Source organism: Chrysemys picta, chromosome 15 (genome assembly GCF_011386835.1).
Source record: "Chrysemys picta bellii isolate R12L10 chromosome 15, ASM1138683v2, whole genome shotgun sequence".
NCBI classification, from domain to species: domain Eukaryota; kingdom Metazoa; phylum Chordata; order Testudines; family Emydidae; genus Chrysemys; species Chrysemys picta.
Window position 1 is genome coordinate 28,895,597 of NC_088805.1, and position 23,354 is coordinate 28,918,950.

At 38.7% G+C, this 23,354-nt stretch overlaps 1 protein-coding gene across 18 annotated transcripts in view; it reads right to left on the reverse strand.

The window, feature by feature from the left end:
- Window positions 1–23,354, reverse strand: part of ATXN2 (ataxin 2) — a 92,286-nt gene that overhangs the window by 25,837 nt on the left and 43,095 nt on the right. For 8 of the 18 annotated variants that reach the window (XM_065568762.1, XM_065568759.1, XM_065568764.1 and 5 more), the window contains exons 6-17: window positions 21,455–21,469; window positions 19,049–19,173; window positions 17,885–17,976; window positions 11,954–12,151; window positions 11,238–11,416; window positions 9,322–9,531; window positions 7,684–7,866; window positions 5,841–6,038; window positions 4,593–4,700; window positions 2,616–2,686; window positions 662–969; window positions 27–90 (exon numbers count right to left, since the gene is read on the reverse strand). In XM_065568762.1, the coding sequence (XP_065424834.1) occupies window positions 27–90; window positions 662–969; window positions 2,616–2,686; window positions 4,593–4,700; window positions 5,841–6,038; window positions 7,684–7,866; window positions 9,322–9,531; window positions 11,238–11,416; window positions 11,954–12,151; window positions 17,885–17,976; window positions 19,049–19,173; window positions 21,455–21,469 (1,751 nt within the window). The remainder of the gene's footprint in view (window positions 1–26; window positions 91–661; window positions 970–2,615; window positions 2,687–4,592; window positions 4,701–5,840; window positions 6,039–7,683; window positions 7,867–9,321; window positions 9,532–11,237; window positions 11,417–11,953; window positions 12,152–17,884; window positions 17,977–19,048; window positions 19,174–21,454; window positions 21,470–23,354) is intronic. The other 10 variants (XM_065568760.1, XM_065568757.1, XM_065568756.1 and 7 more) reach the window with 5 other exon arrangements.

The window sequence follows — 23,354 nt, forward strand, 5'->3', positions numbered from 1 at the left end:
ATCGCTTAATACAACTATCAACTTACTTGAGCAAAAGATCGAGGGTTGAACTCCTTTGCATTGGGATTAAGTGTTGATTTCCTAACTTGCCTACACACAAAAACACACAAAAGGATTTAAAGTTCAGAGATATTCCTTCACAAACATTTCCCCTGAAGTCTTCCACAGTTCAACTGTTAGAGTTATTAAAATCCCATCACAACATAAAAATATTGTCAGATTAGGTTTACAACTGAGAAGACTTATGGGAAACTAAGGGGCACATGGCTAATCACACTATATGGAAAGAAAAAGGAAAAAGTCATCTACTACACTTATTTCTACAAAGCACATTTTTGATGGTGCTTAGTCTGATTGACAAAGGGACAGCGTTTAGACAAATGAGTGCAGGATTAGGTAGCAGGAGGACCAGAGTTCTAGCTCGGCCACCAACCTGCAGCGTGTCTTTGGCCAAGTCATTTAACTTCTGCCTCAATTTCCCCATTTGTAAAACGCAGATGTTTACCCACCTAACTCAGAGGCGTTGTGAAGATTAATTCATTAATGTAAAGTCCTATATAAATACTAAGAGTTAATTTTTTCAAACAGTAGCTCTCCCCTTTGCAGGGGATTTTAAAAACAGAACACACCTGATTTGCTTATTAAGAACACAATTACTTACTCAGAGGTATCTTTCTTCTCTTCTTTATCCTCTTTATCTTGTTTACTTCCAGGTCCAGATGTCTGTACACCCTGAGAGGTTACCTCTGGCCCTCGCTTCTGCTCAGAGCTACTACTAGTTGATGGAGAAATACTGGGACTATTCGATTTGCTACTGCCACTGTTAGAGTTCGCATTACTGCTGGTTTCAATGACAGATTCTTTAGAGTTTGATTCTGTTTTCTCTTTAATCGCATCTCTGGATTTTTCACCTTCTCGATTTTTGTTTAGCAGTTGATCCACAGTCTCTGGGGTGGAACTTGGCTGTAACTGAAAGCACCAATAGTTAACACTTTTGATAAATATCATCCCTATGCAGGGATACAGAAAACACATGAATTACTACCAACAATACTTATGCAATCAAAAAGGAAAATTTCCATAAACTGTTCAGCTGTAGGAACCTGAAGTTATTTTAACAGAAGATGCAGGTTTCATCACTAAAAACAGAAATAAGCACACATATGTGATGGATCTATAAACTTAAGGAGGCTTAGATGAAAGAACGAACTTGATGGGATTGAAGAAGTTTCCTTTTCATTTTCTAATGAAGGTACAAATCACAGCAACACCTAAGTAGTACTAGACACTATTCAATGCAATGTAACAGTAACACTTAATGATGAGATAGCAATTTAAGAAGCCATTTTTGCCCCCAGATAGCTAAAAGGTTCAATTAAATGTTTTAAGTTAGGCAAACTATTAGATATATTACGGCATAGCTGCTTTGGGGATTTAGAGGCTCTCTGGGAGGGAAGATGTGCACCATAGCTACATCACAGTTAATTATACAGGCCCCAAGTGCTCTAGCGATTTACAGTGAGACACAAAAGGGTTCCAACGAGTGTTCCAATAGACAGTATCTAAATTACCGTATATACTCGTTCATAAGTCCAATTTTTTTTAGGAAAAAAAGGAAGCACCAGAGACGGGGGTTGGCTTAGGGGAACGGGTATAGAGAGGGAGAGGTGGGACACAGCCCCTCCCGCAACAGAGGGAGCAAGGAGAGGCAGCGCAGCCAGCAGAGACAGAATGGAAGAGGTGGGGCCAGAGTCTCTCCACTTCTGGCCACGCTGCTCTCCCCCCAGCCTCCAAAGCAGCTACAGCTCCGGGGCTGGCAGGCTGCAGCCGTGCCGCTCGGCCTCGCCCCCCAGAGCAGGCTGTGGCTGCGCCGCCCTGGCACCAGAGCACACTGCGGCCACGCCACCTGGCCTGCCAGATCAACTCCAGCCAGGTCAAAGACATCCTCCCCTAGCCCTCCCCAGATAAGGTGGGAAGGGATGGGATGGAGAGAGTGTGGGGGTCCCAGGCTAGGGATGGGGTCATGTGGGGGGTGGTCACATGGGTTACTCCCCTGACTCCCAGCTTCTCCCCCCAGTTGCTGTCCCAGCCCGTCAGGGTAAGCAGCTGGCGCGCCGGGACACTTTGTTTACTTAGGTTTACCTCTGTGCCTGTGGACGCTCGAGGTAAACAAACCATCTCGGACCACCTGATGGCCCGGGAGCCAAATTTTGCTGACCCCCTGAATTATAGGGTTGGCTTATGAACGGGTTATAAAAATTTTCCATTTTTACTTATCTATTGGGGGGGGGGGGTCGGCTTATAAACGAACCGGCTTATGATCAAGCATATATGGTATAATCTGCATTTTACATATGCGCAATAGTCTGAGTCACTTAAGTACCACATACAGATTAAAGGAGAGTCAGCACTGACTTTGTTTATATTGGCTTGTGTCATGATCTTATATGAATATGTTTGTTTGAATGACATTCTAATATGTACTCATTAATTTAAGGGCCTATTTTCCTATTGATAAATATGCTCAACTCCTTAATTGAAAACATAGATGCACATCAAAGGAAAAGGACGGTATAAAACTCTTTTTAGTCAACACCCACATGAAAGACACTTACCCTAAAGTCATTCTTAAATTTCTTTAAATCATCAATCTGTTTTCTGTGTTCTGAAGCAGCTGAAGATACACCTGCCGAACATAATATACCCATGAAAAACCCAAACTCCTACTCCACATAAAACAAAACTTATAGTAACTGGAGTCATGTCAGTAACACAAATATCATGTTTCCAAGAATGAAAGAAAGATAATGCCTTTGATTTGGAAAGTTGTTGTTACTCCAACGGGAGCAAACATTCAGTGGCAATTCTAATCCAAATCACTGCATAAGAGAAATTGAAAAGCCCTAAGGGCTGAACTGATTGATCAGTTATCTAAGTGCTCCCTTAAATACATTACACTTTGGGGATTTTAAGTTAAATTTTGTGCTTTATCTGCAGAGATCCTTAAATTTAGTTACAATGCAGCCTTCAGAAACTTGAGCTGTACTAAAGAGGAAAGATCCAGTAACGTATCAACCTCCTACCCATGTTTCTAAACAAAGCAGAGAGAGAAGTAGAAGCAGCTCTGTATCTCAAGAAACTGCAGCCACTCACTCCTGTTTCCCCAAACTGAAGCAGTCTTGTTCAATTCTGCTTTTCCCACTCTCAAATTAGTTGTGAGAGCGCCATGGCTTTTAAACCATTTGAAGTACAGGACTGTTAATCTTTTTATGGAGACCACACAAAAAACCCAGGTTCTGTGCTTTATATTACTAGAACCCTACAACAGAATGACAGCAGGCCATAATTCACAATAAGGAACACACATACACACACGTAATACAACATCAAGTTACAAATTTAAAATAAACAAGGAAATGCAAGTGTTCTAACTTTAATACAAAACAATTTGGCCTAATTAGTAATTCAAAGTACAACCTGTGTGCAAGTTAACTACAAAAACTAGAGCTGACTGAATAATTGACTAGGTCAATGAATTTTTCTGAATAACCATTAGTTGTTAATTTTTCCACTCACATTATTCAGCCATTTCTAGGAAACATAACTTCTGCATTTCATATTTTAAATTTGCAACATTAATGTAGATCTTTGTGCTTATTTTCTTTAAAAAAAAAAAAAAGAAAAAAAACCTGCTGGTTCATTGTAGCTATACAGTTTTACACAACTCCACAAACTGCATTCTTAAACACACAAAAATCCTTACCCCTGAAACCAGGGTTATTTTTTGGCAGATCCAAACGTTTTTGCTACACCACACTCTAGATACAGGAAAACCTAGATGTAGAGCTAAGGAACTCTGCAATGCACTCTGTCAGACGCCAATGCAATAATATAACCCTAAAGTTTACATTGCATATGGCCATAAATATTAAAATGTTAAGACTAGAGACTAAACTGAAAAAAATTAATAATCACAGAATATCAGGGTTGGAAGGGACCTCAGGAGGTCATCTAGTCCAACGCCCTGCTCAAAGCAGGACTAATCCCGAGACAGATTTTTGCCCCAGAGCCCTAAATGGCCCCCTCAAGGATCGAACTCACAACCCTGGGTTTAGCAGGCCAATGCTCAAACCACTGAGCTATCCCTCCCCCCATAGAAAATTTTTTGAGACCTATGAGCAACTACGGAGCAGGTTATAAAGAAACCTGAATCAAAACCATACATTTATTTTTTGTTACTATGAGAACTATAATATCCAAGAAGCAAAAATCTTATGTATCATGAACATAATACTTAAAAGGGAAACTCTGGTCCATTTAAGCTTGGTTAAAAACAAGTCTTTACAAAACTAGTCAACAGAAGTGTTTCCATATTTTATTTTAATTTTGATGGAATGGTTAAAGAATAATAATCCCTCTGCAAAGTTCACTTTCACAGCTGCATGAACAAAAATTCTTACCTATAGAAAGCTGAAGCAACTGCCTAAAAGTCACTCTAATAAGATGTTAACTTCACTAGTTGATACTGGGATGTGTGTTTACAATTCCCTAAATTACGCTAAAAATATTTAAGGGAACTTTTAGATACAAACCTTTGTTTTCAGATTTAGGAAAGCTAGGAGAAATCTCACTTGGCTTAGCATTTTCCTTGTTTCCAGCTGCAGAGTTCTGCCTCTGGTCCTGAAGCCTGGAATCTTTAGCTAGAAATATAATTTCAATTCAAAGTTACTTTCAAATATATATATTATTTATAGACACACACCTCAAAGAAGATGGTAAGAACTGCAGGGGAAGAAATATTTGAGGGAAAACTTTAGGCCAGAAGAGAACATAAGAGGAAGAAGAGGAAGCTAAGAACCATTTTACATTTATGAAAATTCTGTTAAAGGTAAGCTGCAAAGGAAAAAATATAGGCTTAATTTTTTTAAATGCTTTATGATGTTTAATGAGAACCTGGAAAAAAAAATTGCATTTTACATTAGAAATTCAGGGCCTGCCTGGGCTGAAGGACTATGGTGACTTGAGAACTAGTGAAAAGAACTCACAACAGTCAAGTGAAAGATTTAAACAGTTTGGATAAAGAAAGCGACTGTTAGAAAAATGAACCGCGTGGGCTCTTCAATTAAGGTTTTACAGATGTTTGGGAGTTCTGAGACCTTCAAGCATTCTGCTAACAAAAAATTGATTTTATATTGCTGATATTTTGGGCACAAGAAAAGGCTGCAAATTCAGTTTTTAAAAAAATCTTTTCCGGTCACCTTTAACTAAGTATGACAATAACTGTATGCTACACATTCTGTTAAGAGAAGTACAGAGGAATGGGGAGAAGTTTATTAGGCTTGGTCTACATTTAAAATATGCGTTAGCATAGCTATATCAGTCAGAGACATGAAAAAAAAAAAAAACCAACAACCACCTCACAACCGTGACTGACACAGCTATGCCAACAAACCCCCCCAGCACAGATGCAGACAGAAGAGTGCTTCTGCTGGCATAGCTAACGTTATCCAGATGTGATGTTCCTACACCAGCAGAAAAAATTCCTTCTGGCGCTGTATGTTGCATCTACAGTAAGGGCTATGCCACACTAGGTATGCGAACACAGGCTCTGTAGTGTAGACATAGCCTTAGCCTATCAAAATGTTTTTCAGCAGTGTTGCTGTGTCAGATACCCACCCCCACACTCAACTGACTATATACAGTGGAACACAATGTAATCAAATGCACAAAACAGAAGAAAAATTTTGTTTCTAATAGGAAAGAAGTGTAGTTGGGTCAGTATATCCTTTCCCTTCACTTAAGACTAAAACTGAAGAATTTAAAGTATCAGGACAGTTTACCTTCACTGGATGGGGTAACTGCTCTATTGGATGCAGGACTGGCAGGTGTGGGAGATGCAGCTGGGACAGGCATGGCAACTGATTCAGTAGGAATAGTACCAGCTTGCGGAGAGGACAGAGCTGGCCCAGCTGGAGTACTTCCAACACTGCTCTGTCTTGGTGACCTAGGCCTGTGTGTTTTAGGGGATAATCTTGGAACTAGAATAAATAGAAACAATAGTTATAGGATAGTTGAGCCCCTATAGCTGTTAAGTGCTTAAAAGAAAAATGAAGCCTAAGAACATGCTTTAAAAATAGTTAGTGCAACATAATACAATTATTGAAAACCTGTTTACCTTTCAGGTACATTTCTTAGTTCTTTATAATGCAGCATTTCAGATTACATGTAGGATTTGTCTGCAGAAAGATTCCCTCAATACACAATCACTGCCCTGCAGTCCTACAACGAAGCTGCAATTCCAAATCGGTCCAACCATAACAGCTCAGATTAACACACAGTTTCAGGCACAGCAAAAGAGGTGGCCCGCTATACAAACAAATGTAAAACACTTTTTTAAAAGTGACTGAAGGATATGAGTATCTTACACATGACTTGCTTTATATGCTCCTCTTTAGAGATTAATGCCTACTGGGAAACTGAAGTATTCCACTGAGACAGATACTTCTATATGAAATTTGCTGCCACCCCACAAGTTCTATAACTAAGAAGAAATATATGCATACAGAATAAATATTCTTTAGGAGACCACCTGCTCCTCCAGCCTATTCCTCGCCATATATTATAATCTACTTTGACATTGATTATCTTGAAAGCAACTAGCTGTGATGCCAGAAGATTATGACTTCAAGAGACAAAAGAAAAAGGACTAAAAAAATATCCTGTTTTCATGTTAATAGCCCTATTGTAAGTTAATAAAAGAAAGAAGAAAAATCACCAAGGAGAGTGACAGAATTGTACTGAAATAGAAAGCTTAAGGCAGCAGGTCTAAGAAATAGTCTTAGTCTATCAAAATGTGGCTATGCATTACAAAATGACAATCTATTCACATATTCTTTCATTAAAACAGTGTCTCCATTGCACAATCTTATAGAGGTCTAGCAGTGCTAAGCTTCAAGTTCCAGACTGTATCTCACTTGTTGGGGGCTGACTGTTGCTAACTCACTAAGACACAGTCCACAGTATAAAAGAGTTTAAAAGCCTCTAGAGTAGACATTCTGTGTCATAAAAATAAGCTTTAAATACTAGGCCTTCAATTAAGAGGCTGTTAACTGAAAATTCTGATTGAAAGAATTCAGAGCTAGAACAGAACGAGACAGACCTATTTGTACTGACTGTACACAGTAATCCTGATTTATAAGAATGGAAAGGAAGCAATTTAAAACGTAGGACAGTTTTAAGAGAAACATGTAATTTTGAATTCCCTTATAAAGGCTTCACCTTAAGTAGAATTCCAACTTTTCTTGGTCTATCACTCTTACTTTCCTCTCTACCCAAGGTTCTTGTTCATATACAACTGCACATGAATTTAGTCACACAGCAGTTACTGAGGTATAGTTGTGGGAATGGGGCCTATACACTGTTACTCGCCTCTTCCAATAGCTTTCTTAGGACTACACTTCCTTTCAGCTAACTCCTAGGCATTTTCCTTCCTTTCAATTATGTTTAATTGCAGCAAACAGTTGACGGAACAACCCCTTTCAAGTTAAGGCAATAATACAATCATTTAGCAGATCTGATGTTTATTCAAAGGCTGAACTGCCTGGAAGTTTAAGATTCTGCTTAACATTAATATTCTAAAAACATCCCTGGAAAACCATCTGCAATAAGCCAAGCTATACCTACCCCCACTGACAACTGATGACCACGTCCCACCTGATGGGCTGCCTCGTGCCACTGTAGAAGTAGATGCTTCCCCTGGTGCATTATGAGATACAAATTCTAAGCCACTTGAAATTGTACCCCTACCAGTAGAGACTCTGTGACCTCGAGGGTGCCGTTGTGCCTTAGGAGACATCCGTGGTGGCCCTGGGAAGAAGAACACATCCCCACACTATGAATACCTAATATCTCTCTTACTGCAAGTGTAGCTAAGTTTACTATCCATTTTTACAACTGGATCTAAGCTGCAATTCCAGTAAGCTCTAGTAGGACAATAAAGTAACAATAGGTGTTGACCATAACCGGGGTTCCATGGGTTCAGGGCAATTGGACACATGGGTGAATATTACTGGTCCAATCAATCTAGGAATCCTAACTTGCCAATCATCTTGGTATCGGAGCATGAATTCACTAGCAGTTACAAGCTTCATTAGCCTTTAACAAAAAAAATTTTGCAGCACCAATTTACTTCCTGAGAAATTTTAAATTCAAGAATTATGTGCATTTTAATATTGTTTACTGTGACCTGAGCCAAACAAACTAGTCTACTAGCTTCCTCTGGAGGAGTGTTGAAACCTGAACCATCTAACATGCTTCATTCCACACTTGTTGAATCAGAGCAGATTAAAAAAAAAAATAAATAAACAGTGGAACTTGCATGCTGGATTCTCAAGATTTTATTTAGTCACTAAGGCTAGCAATGATAGCCAAAAGCAATGAAGGAAACTCCTGCGGGTATGTCTATTACCATCATCTTTGAAAGATATGATCTTGAGATTTTAGCAGGGAAGTCACGGCATATTAGTAATGGATTCAGCTGATCGGAGATTGCTGTGTCCCTTACTGAAGTTTCTGCTGAAATATCTATTTTGAGGGGCCATCAACTTTCCAGTTAATGCACTGGTATGCAGTACTGTCTATTTCTTTACATGATTTGACTATGAATCACACATTCATGAGGTGCCTATCACCATAATACTGGAGTGCACCATATATAAATTTAGTTCAAACACTTCTTCACGTATAACTAGGAGATTGAAGAATGTGATCCTTTATATGTACTGTTAGCTACCAAAGGTATGCCACGCTGCTGCCCCACTGATGTAAGCGTCAATTATGTCAATATTTTCTACAGGTTCATTTTTAAAGTAACTCATTCTAATCTCTTTTCACAGTGCACTTTTATCAAAAACAGGATTTGGGGATCTGTGAGTAAGCAGTTGGAATGAGTCTGGTTAACTGTTGTATGTGGTACAACATGACAAAATGCTTGAGATTTTTAGAGCAATCCTAAAAATAACATTCCTAAGAAAGTCTTCTAAAAAACTGCCAGGCCCTGTGTGTTGCCGTTTGCTAGGTTAAGACACTGAGCAGCGTTACAAAGCTGAGTTTATTTCATACCAACTCGGGAAATTTCACAGCTTTATATTTTGTTTTTGTAAAGTTTCTTTAAATAAAAAGGTTAATAGAAATAGTCTGATAAACTAAAGTTAAACACAAATTATAGGTTAAGTAATGAAGAGGAAAAACAATTTTGTAATTAAACTCACAAAGGAGTTAAACAAAGACAAACAAAAACATGAACAAATTGTGGTATTGTACCTTCTGCAGACATGCGTTTAGGCATAGTAGAGACAGGAGCTGGAGAACCATGAGCAGAGGGGTGAGACGGGGGCCTGGACGGCCGCGAGGGGGGCCTGGAGGGCGGCCTTGTAGGGGTGGCTGCCCGAGGTGGAAGAGAGTTGGGACCTGACTGGTAGCGAGAAGGTGGGCGAGAGGAAGGAGATGGGCAAGGCGATGGCCAGGGAACACCTGACAGAACAAATGATATGAAGGAAAGTATAAAAACTAAAGAAAAATTATGGGGGGAAAAAGGTAAACAGAAAAAAAAAGTAAAATATGACAAAATGATTTTTCATATGATTAACCCTTTGGGGACAAATTCATTCATTTCTACAAGTGGTAGAATAATCCCTGTTAGGTTGTTTTCCCCTCTTCGAGATTGGTCAAATTTAATATCTGAATGGCTCGTGAGCTCCCCAAAGGGTTAATTTAGGATCTACAAATACTACTGAGGAATAGATAGTTAAAGCTTAAAGCTTAATCTGTTAGCCTGTTTATATACATGTTTCTCAGGACACATTTCTCTAGATAAGATGCATAAATAGCTACTAAAGGATCTCATACAATGATTCACATACAGTATTGACTATGCAAGCTATTACTTATCAAACTTAATGACAATGAGCGATACCAACTATAGAAAGTATATCTTTACAAAAAACAGCGGTGTTCAGTGTCTGAAGTCTGACATTTGTGCCCCTACCACTTCTGTAGAGGGCTTATTTAAAATTTGTTTTTGAAACAAAGCAACCAACTTCATAATTTAAGAACATAATGCATAAACTTCTGACTGATGTACATTCAATAAACTAATACAATGAACAATACAGGCACGAAATGTAGATTTCAAACAAAATTTATACTGTTTGGGCAGTAGTTGAGTGCTGCAGATCAGAACGTTTAAAGGAAAAATATTTAAGTAGTAAACATCACTTACCTTTATCTAGGTATTGCCCAGGTCTCCTCCCCAGAGCGCCACACTTGAGTATTATGTGCTGTTTTATTTCTCCACATCTTTAAATGTTAGGTTTTTTTAAAAAAAATCAAAGTATTCCAACGAGGCTGGCGTATTACTGAACTCAATAAGCAACACATGCCAACAACTGAACGTCCAGTTCGCAGCATATAGGACTCAATTAGCTCTGTTAAAGGAAATAGTGCTGCACTTTGCTCAGTTACAGATATATATATAGGTACACAAACGTACACACAGCCGAAGATACTCAAGAGTATTTATCTGGAGAGAAAACTTCTGGAGACCTTCCCTCTCTACCCAGTTGTTTTTCCTTCCTACTGCATATCTTAATCACGCCACACTAACTCACACTGAAATCAATGGGATCCTTTACACTGCTTTCAGAGGAAGTTGGATTGGGTCCTCATACAAGAGCGCCAAGTGCTATTTCTTCTTATACTGCTGCCTCTTTCCCAAGTCACACCAGAGACTAGTTTGACATCTGGAGATCAGTACTTCAACTCTTCTCACACCCACCCACAACACAAAGCTGATAGACACTAATTTAATACGTACAAGACTTCATGTAACACTACGGAAACGTATATCAGTCATCTAAAAGGTCCATCTTCACCTTCAAGTTTAAGGTGTTTTAGCAGAAGGTAAACAAATTAAGTTCTCAGCTGCATGAAACTACCCACAATGTAGTTGAGTAAATATTTAAGGGTTCATTATCAGATAGCAATAAAAGGTTAAACCAAAGTGAAAACCATGAACTCTATATACTAGTCTGACTTATCCTTGGAAAAAGGAACATCAGTTTTTGCTATTTTAGTTGTATGATGGTTTTGTGATCAGTATTTCACATAACTTCATAGTTGCCACATTTTTAGAAACAAGTCACTCAATTAAGACTCATTGATTTAACTGAGATACTTGCCTCCATTAACTACTCTTTGGTCTGCTCCAGAATTAGGACTAAAGTCTGAAGTATGGGATCCAGATCTTGAAATTGAGGGGCCCGATCCAGACTGGCCCATCCTTGGTGAATTTTGTCTGCCTCCTCCCCAGGACAGAACATCTCTATTTCGTTGTCCAGTTGGAACATACTTGCTTTCCCTGGAACAGAAAATTCCTTTCAGTGTTATAGCCAGAGATGGAAAATAAGCAATTATCTGACCAGTCAAAGAACGAACAAACTTTACTTGTATGTACCTTCCCCACTCCAATCAAAATGAAGGTAAATCCTACACCTCTTAGTTCAAATTTTGTACTCTTTTAATGGTTCAATTTCAGAACAAAAAGAATACTTACATATAGTATCGACAGCTACGCACTGCATGTAAGCCCTCACAGTGTGGTTTCTATAATCCTGCAGGACGCTGGATAATTTAATGCTGAATTTTCAAGGTTTTTTGGGGCATTTTAGATGCTTTGATATGTGACATGCAGAGCCTACATTGCTATTTCCTGAAGTTTGTGTGAATTCAATACACTGATTACACGGTTTCTTCCCTACTCTCAAGACAATTTGTCTTTTCTTTTTTAAAAACAGCCATAATAACTGGCAAAGACAAATAAGTCTCAATGAGTAAATTACTACTGTACTACATTTATCTTTAACAAACTATGAGTAGTATTTTTCCCTTTAAATACCTAGTGTTCACACCATGTCCTTCTCGTTCACTTGAATTTCTCTGAACAGCAGTATATTTTTCTTCTTCTGTCCGGTCATCGTTTTCCAAGGCAACCCGAGCTTTGTACTGGGCACTTGATTCAATTTCTTCCGCTAATTGAGCTGCTCTTGCTTCCCGTTTTAAAAATTCTTCTGAATTATCCCTCTCTAAGGGCACCCTAAAAGACACAATGGGAAGGTAGAGAAAAATATATTTGAAATGTATAAGTGTACAGATAATCCACAAAAAAATACATTTACATAAAGCTAAGTTTAACAAACCCACAAGAGCAAGAAAACAGTTCAAGATGAAATGAAAGGTTGTTTTTTATTTACACGTTATTTCTAATTTTAGAAATTGACCAAATTCTAAGTTATTTCCTTGCTGACCAAAGTCCGAGTTCAAGGTGCAGCATTCCCCCCAGGACTAAAGATGTCCCTCATCACTAATGCCAAGTGAGACTCCAGTTTTCAACACTGTTAAAGGTAGGAGAATTAGCTATCAAGAACTAAAGTTAAGGTTGTTTCTCCTTTCAGTTCAACTCTAAAGCTGAAGTTCTATAACTGGAATTTCCAGAGGAGCCCAAGGAAATAAGGTGTCCAAGTCCTTTTGAAATTCAGTGGAAGTAATCATCAGTAGGCGAAGACTGATCAGAAGTTTCCAAAAAGGGCGAGATGTGATCAGTAGGGATACCAGACCCTTCTTAGCCACATTGGTGCAATCAATGAGGCTCTGGATCAATCTTGTTTGATCTTGTTGAGTACCTTTAACAGTAGCAGTGTTCATACAGAAGTGCTTTCACCCATGAGATGAGGAACATGTCTCTGATGGATTGGGGATCAAGCCTCCCTCCAGAGCAATACCTGATGCATTTTGCACTGGTTGCCATAGCAAACAGATCAACCTCCGGGAACTCCTAGGCTATGAATATTATGTGGAGAACTTGTAATTTAGGAAGAAACATCTGGTGAGGTTGTCTGCCGTGGTGTTCTGAATACCTGGCCTGTAAGAAGCTCAGATGACTATATGGTTGGCTATGTACCAATTCCAGAGTTTTATCACTTTGGCACAGAGAGATGGAGGAACATGTGCCTCCCTGATGGTTGATATAATACATACATACTACGTTTTCTGGCATGATCTTTACTGATTTCAATTTGATTAGTAGTAGACAGTGTAGACAAGCATTTTTGATGGTTCTCAATTCCAAAAGATTGATATGGAGAAGCTATTCTTGTCGTGACCACTTTCCCTGTACCTTGTGAGATCCCAGATGTGCCCCTCCAACCCAAAAGTGAAGCATCTGATGTTATCACTACGGTAGAGGGAATCTGCAAGCATGGAACACCTGTGCAGGTTTTGGTCCTTACACTGGTGGAGTGATTGTAGAACCCACAGTGGAACAGACGGTGAGAGGTCTAGACTGTGTTCCCTTGGTTTGTAAATTGTTCAAAGCCATGCCTGTAGATCTCGGAGGTGTAGTCTGGCATGCTGCAGTACAAAGATGCATACTGACATATCTCTTCCTGCTACCTAGCACTGCCCTGAATCTTTGAGATGAGATGGACAGGGAGAGAAATCTGCTGGATAGTAGGTAAGCTGAGAGCCGGCACTAGGCACAAGCAGACTACGCAATTGCTGAGAGCCCCAAGCCGCTCAAGGGAGCCCCTATTAATTATTAATGTGTGTTTGGGAGGGCCCAAAAATATTCCTGTTTAGGGCCCCCAATGGGCTAGTACTGGCAGTGGGTAAGCACTGCTTCTCACTGCATCCAGGGAAGCTCCTACAAAATCTATACTCTGTAGTAGAGTCAAAACTGACTTTTCTAGGTTGATTTGAAGGCACAGGCTGGGAAACAGGGAACACATGATCTTTACTGATGTCAACACTTCTCAACACAATCTGCCCTGATCAACCAATCACCCATGAATGGGAAAACTATTATACCCAAACAACGTAGGTGACTGGCAATCACTGCCAGAATCCTTGAAAATACCCTCAGTGCTGAAGATAGGCCAAAAGGGCGCATCGTGTATTCATAGCTCTTGTTTTTTAGAAAACAAACCACTTGTGTGAAGGGTAATTAGTGACATGAAATATGCATCTTGTAGGTCTAGAGTTGCAAACCAATCTCCTACTTCTAATGAAGGAATTATTGTTGCAATTTCTGTTGCTTTTACATATTTGTTTAGAGACCGGAGGTCTAAAATTTGCCTCCACCCTCCATTCTTTTTTGGAATCAGGAAGTACTCTGAATTGAATACTCTTCCCCTGTGTTGCACAGGAACTGGTTCTGTGTGTTCCTAAATGTAGAAGAGAGGTCACCTGCGGCTCTAGCAACTGGTCATGAGAGAAGTCCCTGAAGAGGGGAGAGACAGATTTGAAACAGTGTAACCATAGGTTATAAACTTCCAGGGCCCATTTGTCCAACATTATATGCTCCCATGCACCCTGAAAATGAGAAAGGAGGCATCTGAAAGGAGGGAGGGAGGCAAGATGCTGCAGCTATAAGAACTTGTCAGTTGAATGGTTAAGACTTTCTACCACTCCACCAAAACTGTCGCTTGGAGGACACAGAAGGCTGAGAAAATGTAGCTGAAGGAGGTTTCTTGAGTATCTTAGTTTCTTTGCTGGGGGTTCAGAGGGTCTACAATACTTTGAATATGGGTCTGGGCGTGTTCTTTGGACTGCCTGAGACCTACTAAATCTCTTTTTTCTTTACAAGAATGTAAATCCCTAGGGATCACAGCATGGCTCTTGAGTCCTTTAAAGCGTGAAGAGATGTATTAGTCAAGTCCACAAAGAGCTTGCAAGCATCAAAGGGTAAGCCTTCGAGAATACTCAACCTCTCTTGTAAAGCCCGGCAGCTGTACCCAAGACACTCTTCTCATGACCCCTGCAGTGGAGAGGGACCATGCTGCAGTATCTGCCGCATCCAAGGAGGCCTGGAGTGATATCTTTGCCAGGAACTGACCTTGTATAATGGATTTAAACTGGTCCCAATTCATCTGGTAGATGCTAACTCATAACACATTTAATTATATTAGTGAAACAGTTGTATATTCCCATGAGTGCCTGACGGTTTGTTATCCTGAAGTGTGGCTGAAGCATAAGATTTACAACCAAAAAGCTCAAGCCTGTGGTGGGTCCCTACTGTACAGGGTGGACTTCAAGTTATGCTGTCTGCCTTGTTCATTAACAGCCTCCACTACTAGAGACTTCAGAGCTGGGTGAAAAAACAGAAAGTCCGATTCTTTAACTGGAACATATTTTTATCCTCCCTCTTGAAGATATGCAGTGTGGTAGCAGGGTTTTGCCAAACCATGTGAGCGGGCTCCACAAGAACGTCATTGACTAAAATGGCAATCTTCATAGATGTGAAAGTATGTGAAATATCTAGGAGTTTATGGTGGGACTCCTGAACCTCCTCCAAGAGAGTCTGCATGTCAGCAATCCACATCATCAGGTTCTGAAACTGACTGAAGTCATCTGCCATAGGAGGTGGGGGAGGCATGGCAGCTTCATCAGAATAGCCTCAGGACAAGAGAGGCACCTTTTAAATCACAGGGAGCCCAGCATTCCTGAGCAAAACTGGCAAATATTTAACCCCTAAAAAGGGTAAATCTCTTAACTATACAACTACCTCTATGACTAAAAAGGGGGTGGGGTTGTTTGTTTTTTTTAAGAAAAGAAAACAAAATGAACAATTGTTTCACCAACCGTAACACTGTAAGGTAAGTATCTATCTGAGAAAAAGCTAAATATTACAGAACAGGCACACACTTGACTCCATCTCAGGCCAACGGTGGTTGAGAAGGAACTGAGGGTGGTTTGCCCGCACAGCCCCATATAGCCTTTGCGCATTCACAGGCCAGACAGGCACAGCTACCAAAAATTTCCATCAAAGGTGCAGGTGCCCCTGAAGTGGAGCACCCACAGGGACACTGCTCTAAGAAGAGCTTGACACTTCTGCAGCAGACACGAAATCATTTAACATCTTTCTCCTTCCAGTCACTAAAATGCTGAGTGAAATCCTGCTTTCCAACTTCACGCAGGGATAAGATTAACATGACAGCTCACACAGCACTTAACCCAAGGACCATCAATGACAGAGCTCAAATGGAGCTGCTGCTACAAACAGAACACAATACTACCTTTAGGCCACAACAACTTTTTTTAAATTCTTGACAATGGAGTAAGACTTAAACACCTAGAGCACAAGGGATTGGTCCTCCCATCAGATAATTTCAGCTTTCAAATATCTTGGCACTTTCTCTAGAGCAGGGATTCCCAAACTATGGTACGCGTACCCATGGGGGTACAACAGACATATTTGGGGGTACATGGGAGATATTGTGTAATGCTGGATTTTATCTATTAATTATTTTATTTATTGCATTTTCATAATAGGCTACTCAGAGCTTTAAAACTATGGGAATTTATTATATAAAATACGGTAGTTAATTTACATCAAGATGTACGAATGAGAACAGAGATACACTGATGTACAGAGCCCTCACTTCCAATCACCATTCAGGACGGGTTCAGTTGCCCAGCAACTGTCCATTCTAACTGAGCTCAGAACTTTGTCAGTTGTATATGTCACACTATAACTATATCTGTTCGTAACAGTGAAATATGGACAGATGGCTAAAGACAGGTAGTGTTAAGAAGAATACACAAAGTATCAGTGATGAGAAGGGATGGGGTATTTGGTCAGCTGGTCGGTCTGGAAGTGGGTACGCAATAAAAAAAAGTTTGGGAACCTCTGCTCTAGACAAAAGCAGCTTGTCAAATGGATATGGAAGTCCAGAATACATTTTAAAAATATGAACAGAACTTTTATATGAAAAAATGCCTATCCACGCAGCAGTATTGATGGCAACCTGAAAAGTGGTAGAGAAAATGCGTTTTCACAGTCTGTATCAAGGAGAGGACAAGAAAAAGTGAAATGAAGGTGAGAGCCAACACACGATTGTCTACCTATGTTAGGCATTACTAAGGTGCCTACCACCTTGATATACAACAGTTTATCAGCACAAGAATTAATCAAATATGCTTGTTGGCGTGTAAGTATCTAGTTTATGAAGTTGTTGAAGCACAGCTGCAAATGTAAAATAAGTATTCAAACTCAGGAACAACAGAATCGGACAATGAATCCTTTGCCAGAGACTTTTTTTTTTTTTTTTTTTAAACACATTCAAACAACAGGAATTTAGCATGTTCAAAGAAAGCCAGCCTTCTTCCCCCTCCTCCAACTACAATCTCCCACAATTTAGTGGGAAAAATACAGAACCAATTTTGCTTGTGTTGCTCTTGCAATGATTGGGAAACAGTGAATTTTTCCCTTGAGATTTAAAGTCATCTTTACATTTTTAGTCTGCTCCCATAGCTATCAGAGGACACAGACACAAGAGAGATATTTACAGTTCAAAAAAGTATAGAGGAGTTACAGCAGCAGGGCCAAAGTTTTGTTAAGTAAGGCTAAGAAAGTTATGAGTTTTTTGGTTCAAAGATTGAGAGGACAGTTTCTTAGAAGTTGCGGTCAGTTAAAGTACCATTAAAAAAAAACAAACCACACAAACACACATGCATGCCAAAAACCAAATTTGAGTAGCACTGCAACCCTGGGTGCCACATCGCAACACCACTCATTAAAATTTGGCCCACCTAGCCCTCCGCCATGATGGAGGGGCACCCAGGCCAAATTTGAGTGAGCGACATTGCGACCTGGCAAGTGGGGATCACAACGCCACTGAAATTAGCCGCAATAGTACAAAGTTGCAGTGTGTATCATTTGTATTTATCACTCCAGAAAGTAGGTAAAAATTCTGCATCTAAATTTATAACCTGAAGATGAGCTATGGAGAATATTAATACAAATCTAAGAACAAAATATTTTGGAACTTACGTATACGAAGATAAACTGCTGTCATAAGTTGATACTATGCCATAATTTTCTTCATTGTAACGAAACATGTCATTAGGATCCCATCCATTAGACTAGAAGAAAATGAGGTTTATTTTTCAAAATGACACTGGAAACATTTCCCTAAAATTTATGGCTGTTGCCAGAAAGTTTAAACTTTTGCCTTTACTCCTGGATTTACCAATCAGACAGTGAAATTACAAACCCAAAACAGTCTCTAACATATATTTTACCCTCAAAATCCAGTATTGCTGCTAGTATCTTCTCATTCGGCACTATATGATGAACTGGCTTACATTGGCCAAAAGCTTTGATTCCTTTGCAGAAAATGGTAATCAGATATTCCATATTTCAGAAATGGATGCAGTGTTCCTCCCTGTGGCAAGTACTGGAACTTTTCAAATGCACTACCAACACAAGTATCTAATGGGAGACCCTCCTTGATCTCACACAAAAGCAACTTTATCTCCCCACTTCTTAGTGAAGTGTTGTGTGCCACAGTAACAGCATTACTAAGATTTTGTTATTTTTACAAAACATACAGAATGTTTACTACAATACTTTTATAAATATGTAATAGTTGATGACCCAATAAGGTGTATATAGAGAAAGAACATGACCTATTTAAATATTACTATTCATAAGGTAAGTGATCTCAGCAACATTACAGAACAAAGATTTCTTGAACCATATTGTTAGTCTCCTCTAATCTACAATACTAATTTTTTCTTATTCTTACATATTACAAACTGTGTCCTTTGGTAAAAAGGCTGCACTGTAGCATAAAACTAGTCGCTATACCACACACAGCAAATCAAGACAATGTAATAGAGGTAGAAACTCATTCAAGACCAGTCTCCAAGTAATTCAGGACCCTCAGAGAGGGCGTTTCGGCACTTCAACTAAACACCATCACAGTGGTGTCCGAGATTCCGTTATTCCTTTTAAAATTGTAGGGGAAACTGTGATATCCATTGGCAAATGATGAATTTTCATGACAATACACGTTTACACTACACAGCCATGTTATTTAAACAGTTTAGTTTCAACTAAAATTCCATTCTAGATTGAAATTAAGGGACACCATGGGGCAAAACAACTTGTTTTCTAGAAAGTTTTCAATGTACGATAAATAAGTTTACTTACAACATCTGTCTCTAAAGCCTCAAGCTCCTCAGTGGTAGTGGTCTCGCCCCCATCCCATGGTTCAAGGTCCTTCTCTTTGTGTTCACCATTTACTTTAACACCAATGGCTGAATCAGTAAAAGCATCTACAATGGAGATTCACGTTTGGTTAAACAAAGAAAAACACAATACACACAGGTATTTGAGGAATAACCAAATGTAAATGCATTATAAGTAAAGAACACTAGCATGACCCACAACCATCAGAGTTAATACATTAATTGAGAATAAAATTCGAAACTAGGATGTGTTAATACTTCTGTTTTTGAATAGTGTACAAAGTGTATACAAAATATGTTTTAGTTATGATGCAATTACTTAGTTTCAGCTAAGTGCCAGCTAACACTGAGAACTGAAAGACAGGCATCAGGAAATAGTTGTCATTGCCTTTGATTTAAGAAAAATCAAAGAGCATTAACATTAACTAGCACTAAGCCTTTAATCATATACAGTATTGCTTCAAGAGAGTAACATCATTGTTCTAAGAGAGAAAACATTCACTGATGTTTTTAACAAAACATTTGAAACAAAAATGCTGTTGAATACAACTATACTCTAACATATTACAGACACCAAAAAACATTATGCAGATTTACTCACCCCTATGCCCAGAATGTCTAAGCTGTGTCTTAAATTATACCTCCCCTCTTTGACTCAATCCCAGATTCTTCCATTTCAATGATTCCTTGACACCCGCGTTCACACCTTTACAGTCTCTCCATAAAAGAGCCCTGCAATGCTTGGAATTATCCATTAGCTTAATATACCAGTTTTACAGTGTGAAGTTGCTGAAAACACATTTTTCTAGAAGAAGCTTCTTTAAGTGGCAACTTACCCAAATTACATAAAATTCAAAAACTCTCTACTCACATTCAACACAACTATAAAACTAGAGAACTAGAAACATGAAACGGTATTATGAACATACCAATAGGCAGGTGTACTAAGCTACTCCAATCAGTTACTGGATCATGAACTTTTATTTGCAGGCTCATTTATGTTCTATTCAAACCAGACTGCAAGAGTACAACTGAAGGCATACTAGACTATTTAAATACTTTATTAAAAAAATGATGCCATTCAGAATTAAGGAAGTCAAGCTTAAATATTTATCAACTAAACAAGCTCAAAGCTGCCTGCAGATTCTTAAATGTTGTTTTTTTTAAAGGGAATTACTTTATAAACCCATTTTTTCATTTTGTAAGTGGCTTTCAGTCTAGTTTTGAATCAGAACTATACACTTTTCATTACAAACATACAGATGGAAATAAGCAGTCATTTTGACAGAAAAATCAGGGTTTCTCCTAAAATTTTAGGAAAAGGTAGGGACCAAGCCAACAGACTGTGCCAGAAGTGGAAGGAGGCAGCTTTAATTTATTTTGGCAGTGTCTGAAATTGTATTGAAGAGGAACGCACACTGAAGCCATTGTGAGAAGAGTTTACATTTATATAAGAGATTTACTTGGCCACTAATCTGTTACATTTCATCTGCAATCACTAAAGACATGTTTTAATTAAGGCTGTCAACACAGCCTAACTATTATTCCTGCTTTATCCAGTTTCACAGTAAATTCTGCGCTTATATCGCCACAATTTGTTGCAGCAATTATTCTGTAACAACATTCAGCATTATGTCTTATAAAATACATACTCAGCTCATATATGGCATAGCAAGACCAAATAGGATACTTGTGAAGGATTAAGCATTTAAGCATAAACAGCTTCATTAATTAGCAAATACAGTATAAAAATTAAGGAATGTGTATAAAGATAAGACAACTGAATTATATTAGCTTAATATGAAAGTTTCCCCGAACATGAAAGACCCATTAAAGAAAAGGAACCACATGAGAGGAAGATACCCTAATGGGGCCACGTCACTTTTAGGGCTTGTTGTGTGAAAAATTAATATCAAGTCAGCTTGTAAAATATTATTGCAGAGTCTGCCAATGAAAGCAGTGATAGCACCTTCCTCCTTGAAGGTTGGCACTTTTTAGTGAGGTTATACTTTAACCTCTTACTGCCACATAGGTTGTGGCTGTAAAGGCACTTGGGCTACTTGTAAGCTGTTCTGAAGCAAGAGTAATTTATTTAGTACCATACCACTTTATAGTTTTGATATAATATTTCGCATACTGCAAGCAATTAAAATGCAATAGCTAAAAATCAATTTTCTACAAGGCTCAGAACAAAACAAAACAAAAAGTACAATTTTCTAAAACTGATTCTGTGAAATTATGCATGCATGTTTTATAGTGCCATAAATGTGCGAGCAGAGGTATTAAATTTCCATTACATATTATGGAAACAAGAACATTATGAAAAGGCAAGATGCAGAAACACAGAGTGACCGCCAAAAAAAGTTACCTGTTTCTGAAGGAACTACAACAGATATGGAAAGAGAAAAAAAAAATTGAAAATCAGATAAAAATACACATTCAATTTTTCAGATGTTTCACATTACATGGTTAAATTCAGACACAGTTAAACTTCATTTATTTTGAAGTCATGATCACAAATCTTTATGAATCCTTCATCTTTGAAAAATGACAGCCATACGTCTCATTCAAATTTTAATAAATATGTCCCTCCATTCACAGCTCCCTCTATCCCCCCCCCCATTCTGCCTTCTAAAAGCATCTCAATCTATTCTACAAATCTTCAGGGTGAGGAATTCTTAGAAAGCATCTAAACAGCACAAAGAAAAAAAGAAGTCTCCATTACTTCCTACTTGTAGAATATGTAAAAAAATAACTTTCAATGTTTATCGCTATTAGTTAAATACAAAATAAAATGTAAGTGTTGCATCAAGCCAAAGTTAAATAGTAACAAGAGAACATGTCTGTTTTTAAAAAGGCACAATAGTCTCTTGGAATCGCTATATTTACCTATATGGCATTTTTATAGGCACAGGAACAAAGCAGCAACTTAATGAACTCAATGGCCTCCTCCTACATTTGTATGAAGTACAAAATGTATCTTCTCAGATCAAGATATTGAGTGGTCTCCAAACTCACTCTTGGAGTCACTGTTTATCCAAGAGGGAAACCCAATTTCAAACTGCACCATAGCAGCAACTGGAAAAGTCATTCCCAACAGAATACAGCAAGTATCAGGTAATACAGTATCCAGGTAGAGAGGGATTTACAACTTTTTGCATGTTATTGAGACTTCTAGTTTCCATGAAGTGGCGTCACAACACAATGCTGAAGTATGCCACGTAGATGGAGCATGAATAAATACTACCTGAATGGTATTTTATCTATCTTGCCCCCCACACCTTGTCTTACATATTGGGGGTGGAGGGAGACAAAAAACATTCAATGGAGCTCTATAAAAAGCCACAAAGGTTAAAGGGAAAAAATATGCTGCTTTATGAAGTTTACAGAACTAACAGCAGCGTCTATAATCTACAAAGCACATAATTTGTAAGTGTTTAAGAACAGCAACACAGGGGTAGGCAACCTATGGCACACGTGCCAAAGGCAGCACGTGAGCTTATTTTCAGTGGCACTCACACTGCCCAGGTCCTGGCCACTGGTCCAGGGGGCTCTACATTTTAATTTAATTTTAAATGAAGCTTCTTAAACATTTTTAAAACCTTATTTACTTTACATACAATAGTTTAGTTATATATTAAAGAGACTTACAAAAAGAGACCTTTTAAAAATGTTAAAACGTATTACTGGCATGCAAAACCTTAAATTAGAGTGAATAAACGAAGACTCAGCACACCGCTTCTGAAAGGTTGCCGACCCCTGCAGTAACATATAGTGGTGTACAGTCATCCTTATCAAGATGATTAATATCAGAATCCAGTACTATTATGAAGCAATGCAGAGGCACTGTTTTCACCTATGCCTCACGTTGGACACATTTTCATGAAGTTATAGAGCATAGCTCCACAAGCTTAACCATCAGGACGGATCTCAAATGTGAAAAATACAGTTACCCTTAAGGCAAATATATACTGGGGAAAAAACTGACTTCTAGTCACATGACTCCAATCTCATGCGCAGCCTCCGAACAAACTTTAAATGTATCAGGAGCATATTCCCTTATGTTATGTTTTGAGACAGACCGACAGAGATCAATTGATGCTCATGTGACTCCTTGCAGAAGAATCCCAATAATATGCCATGTTCCCTTACTTCACTGAAGGCGATCTGAGATCTTTGATAGCCTAGGTTAATTCAGAAAGCCACACGGAGAACATGAAGCAGTAATCTAAAAGCTAAATAAGTATACACAGGGCACTGAGATAAAT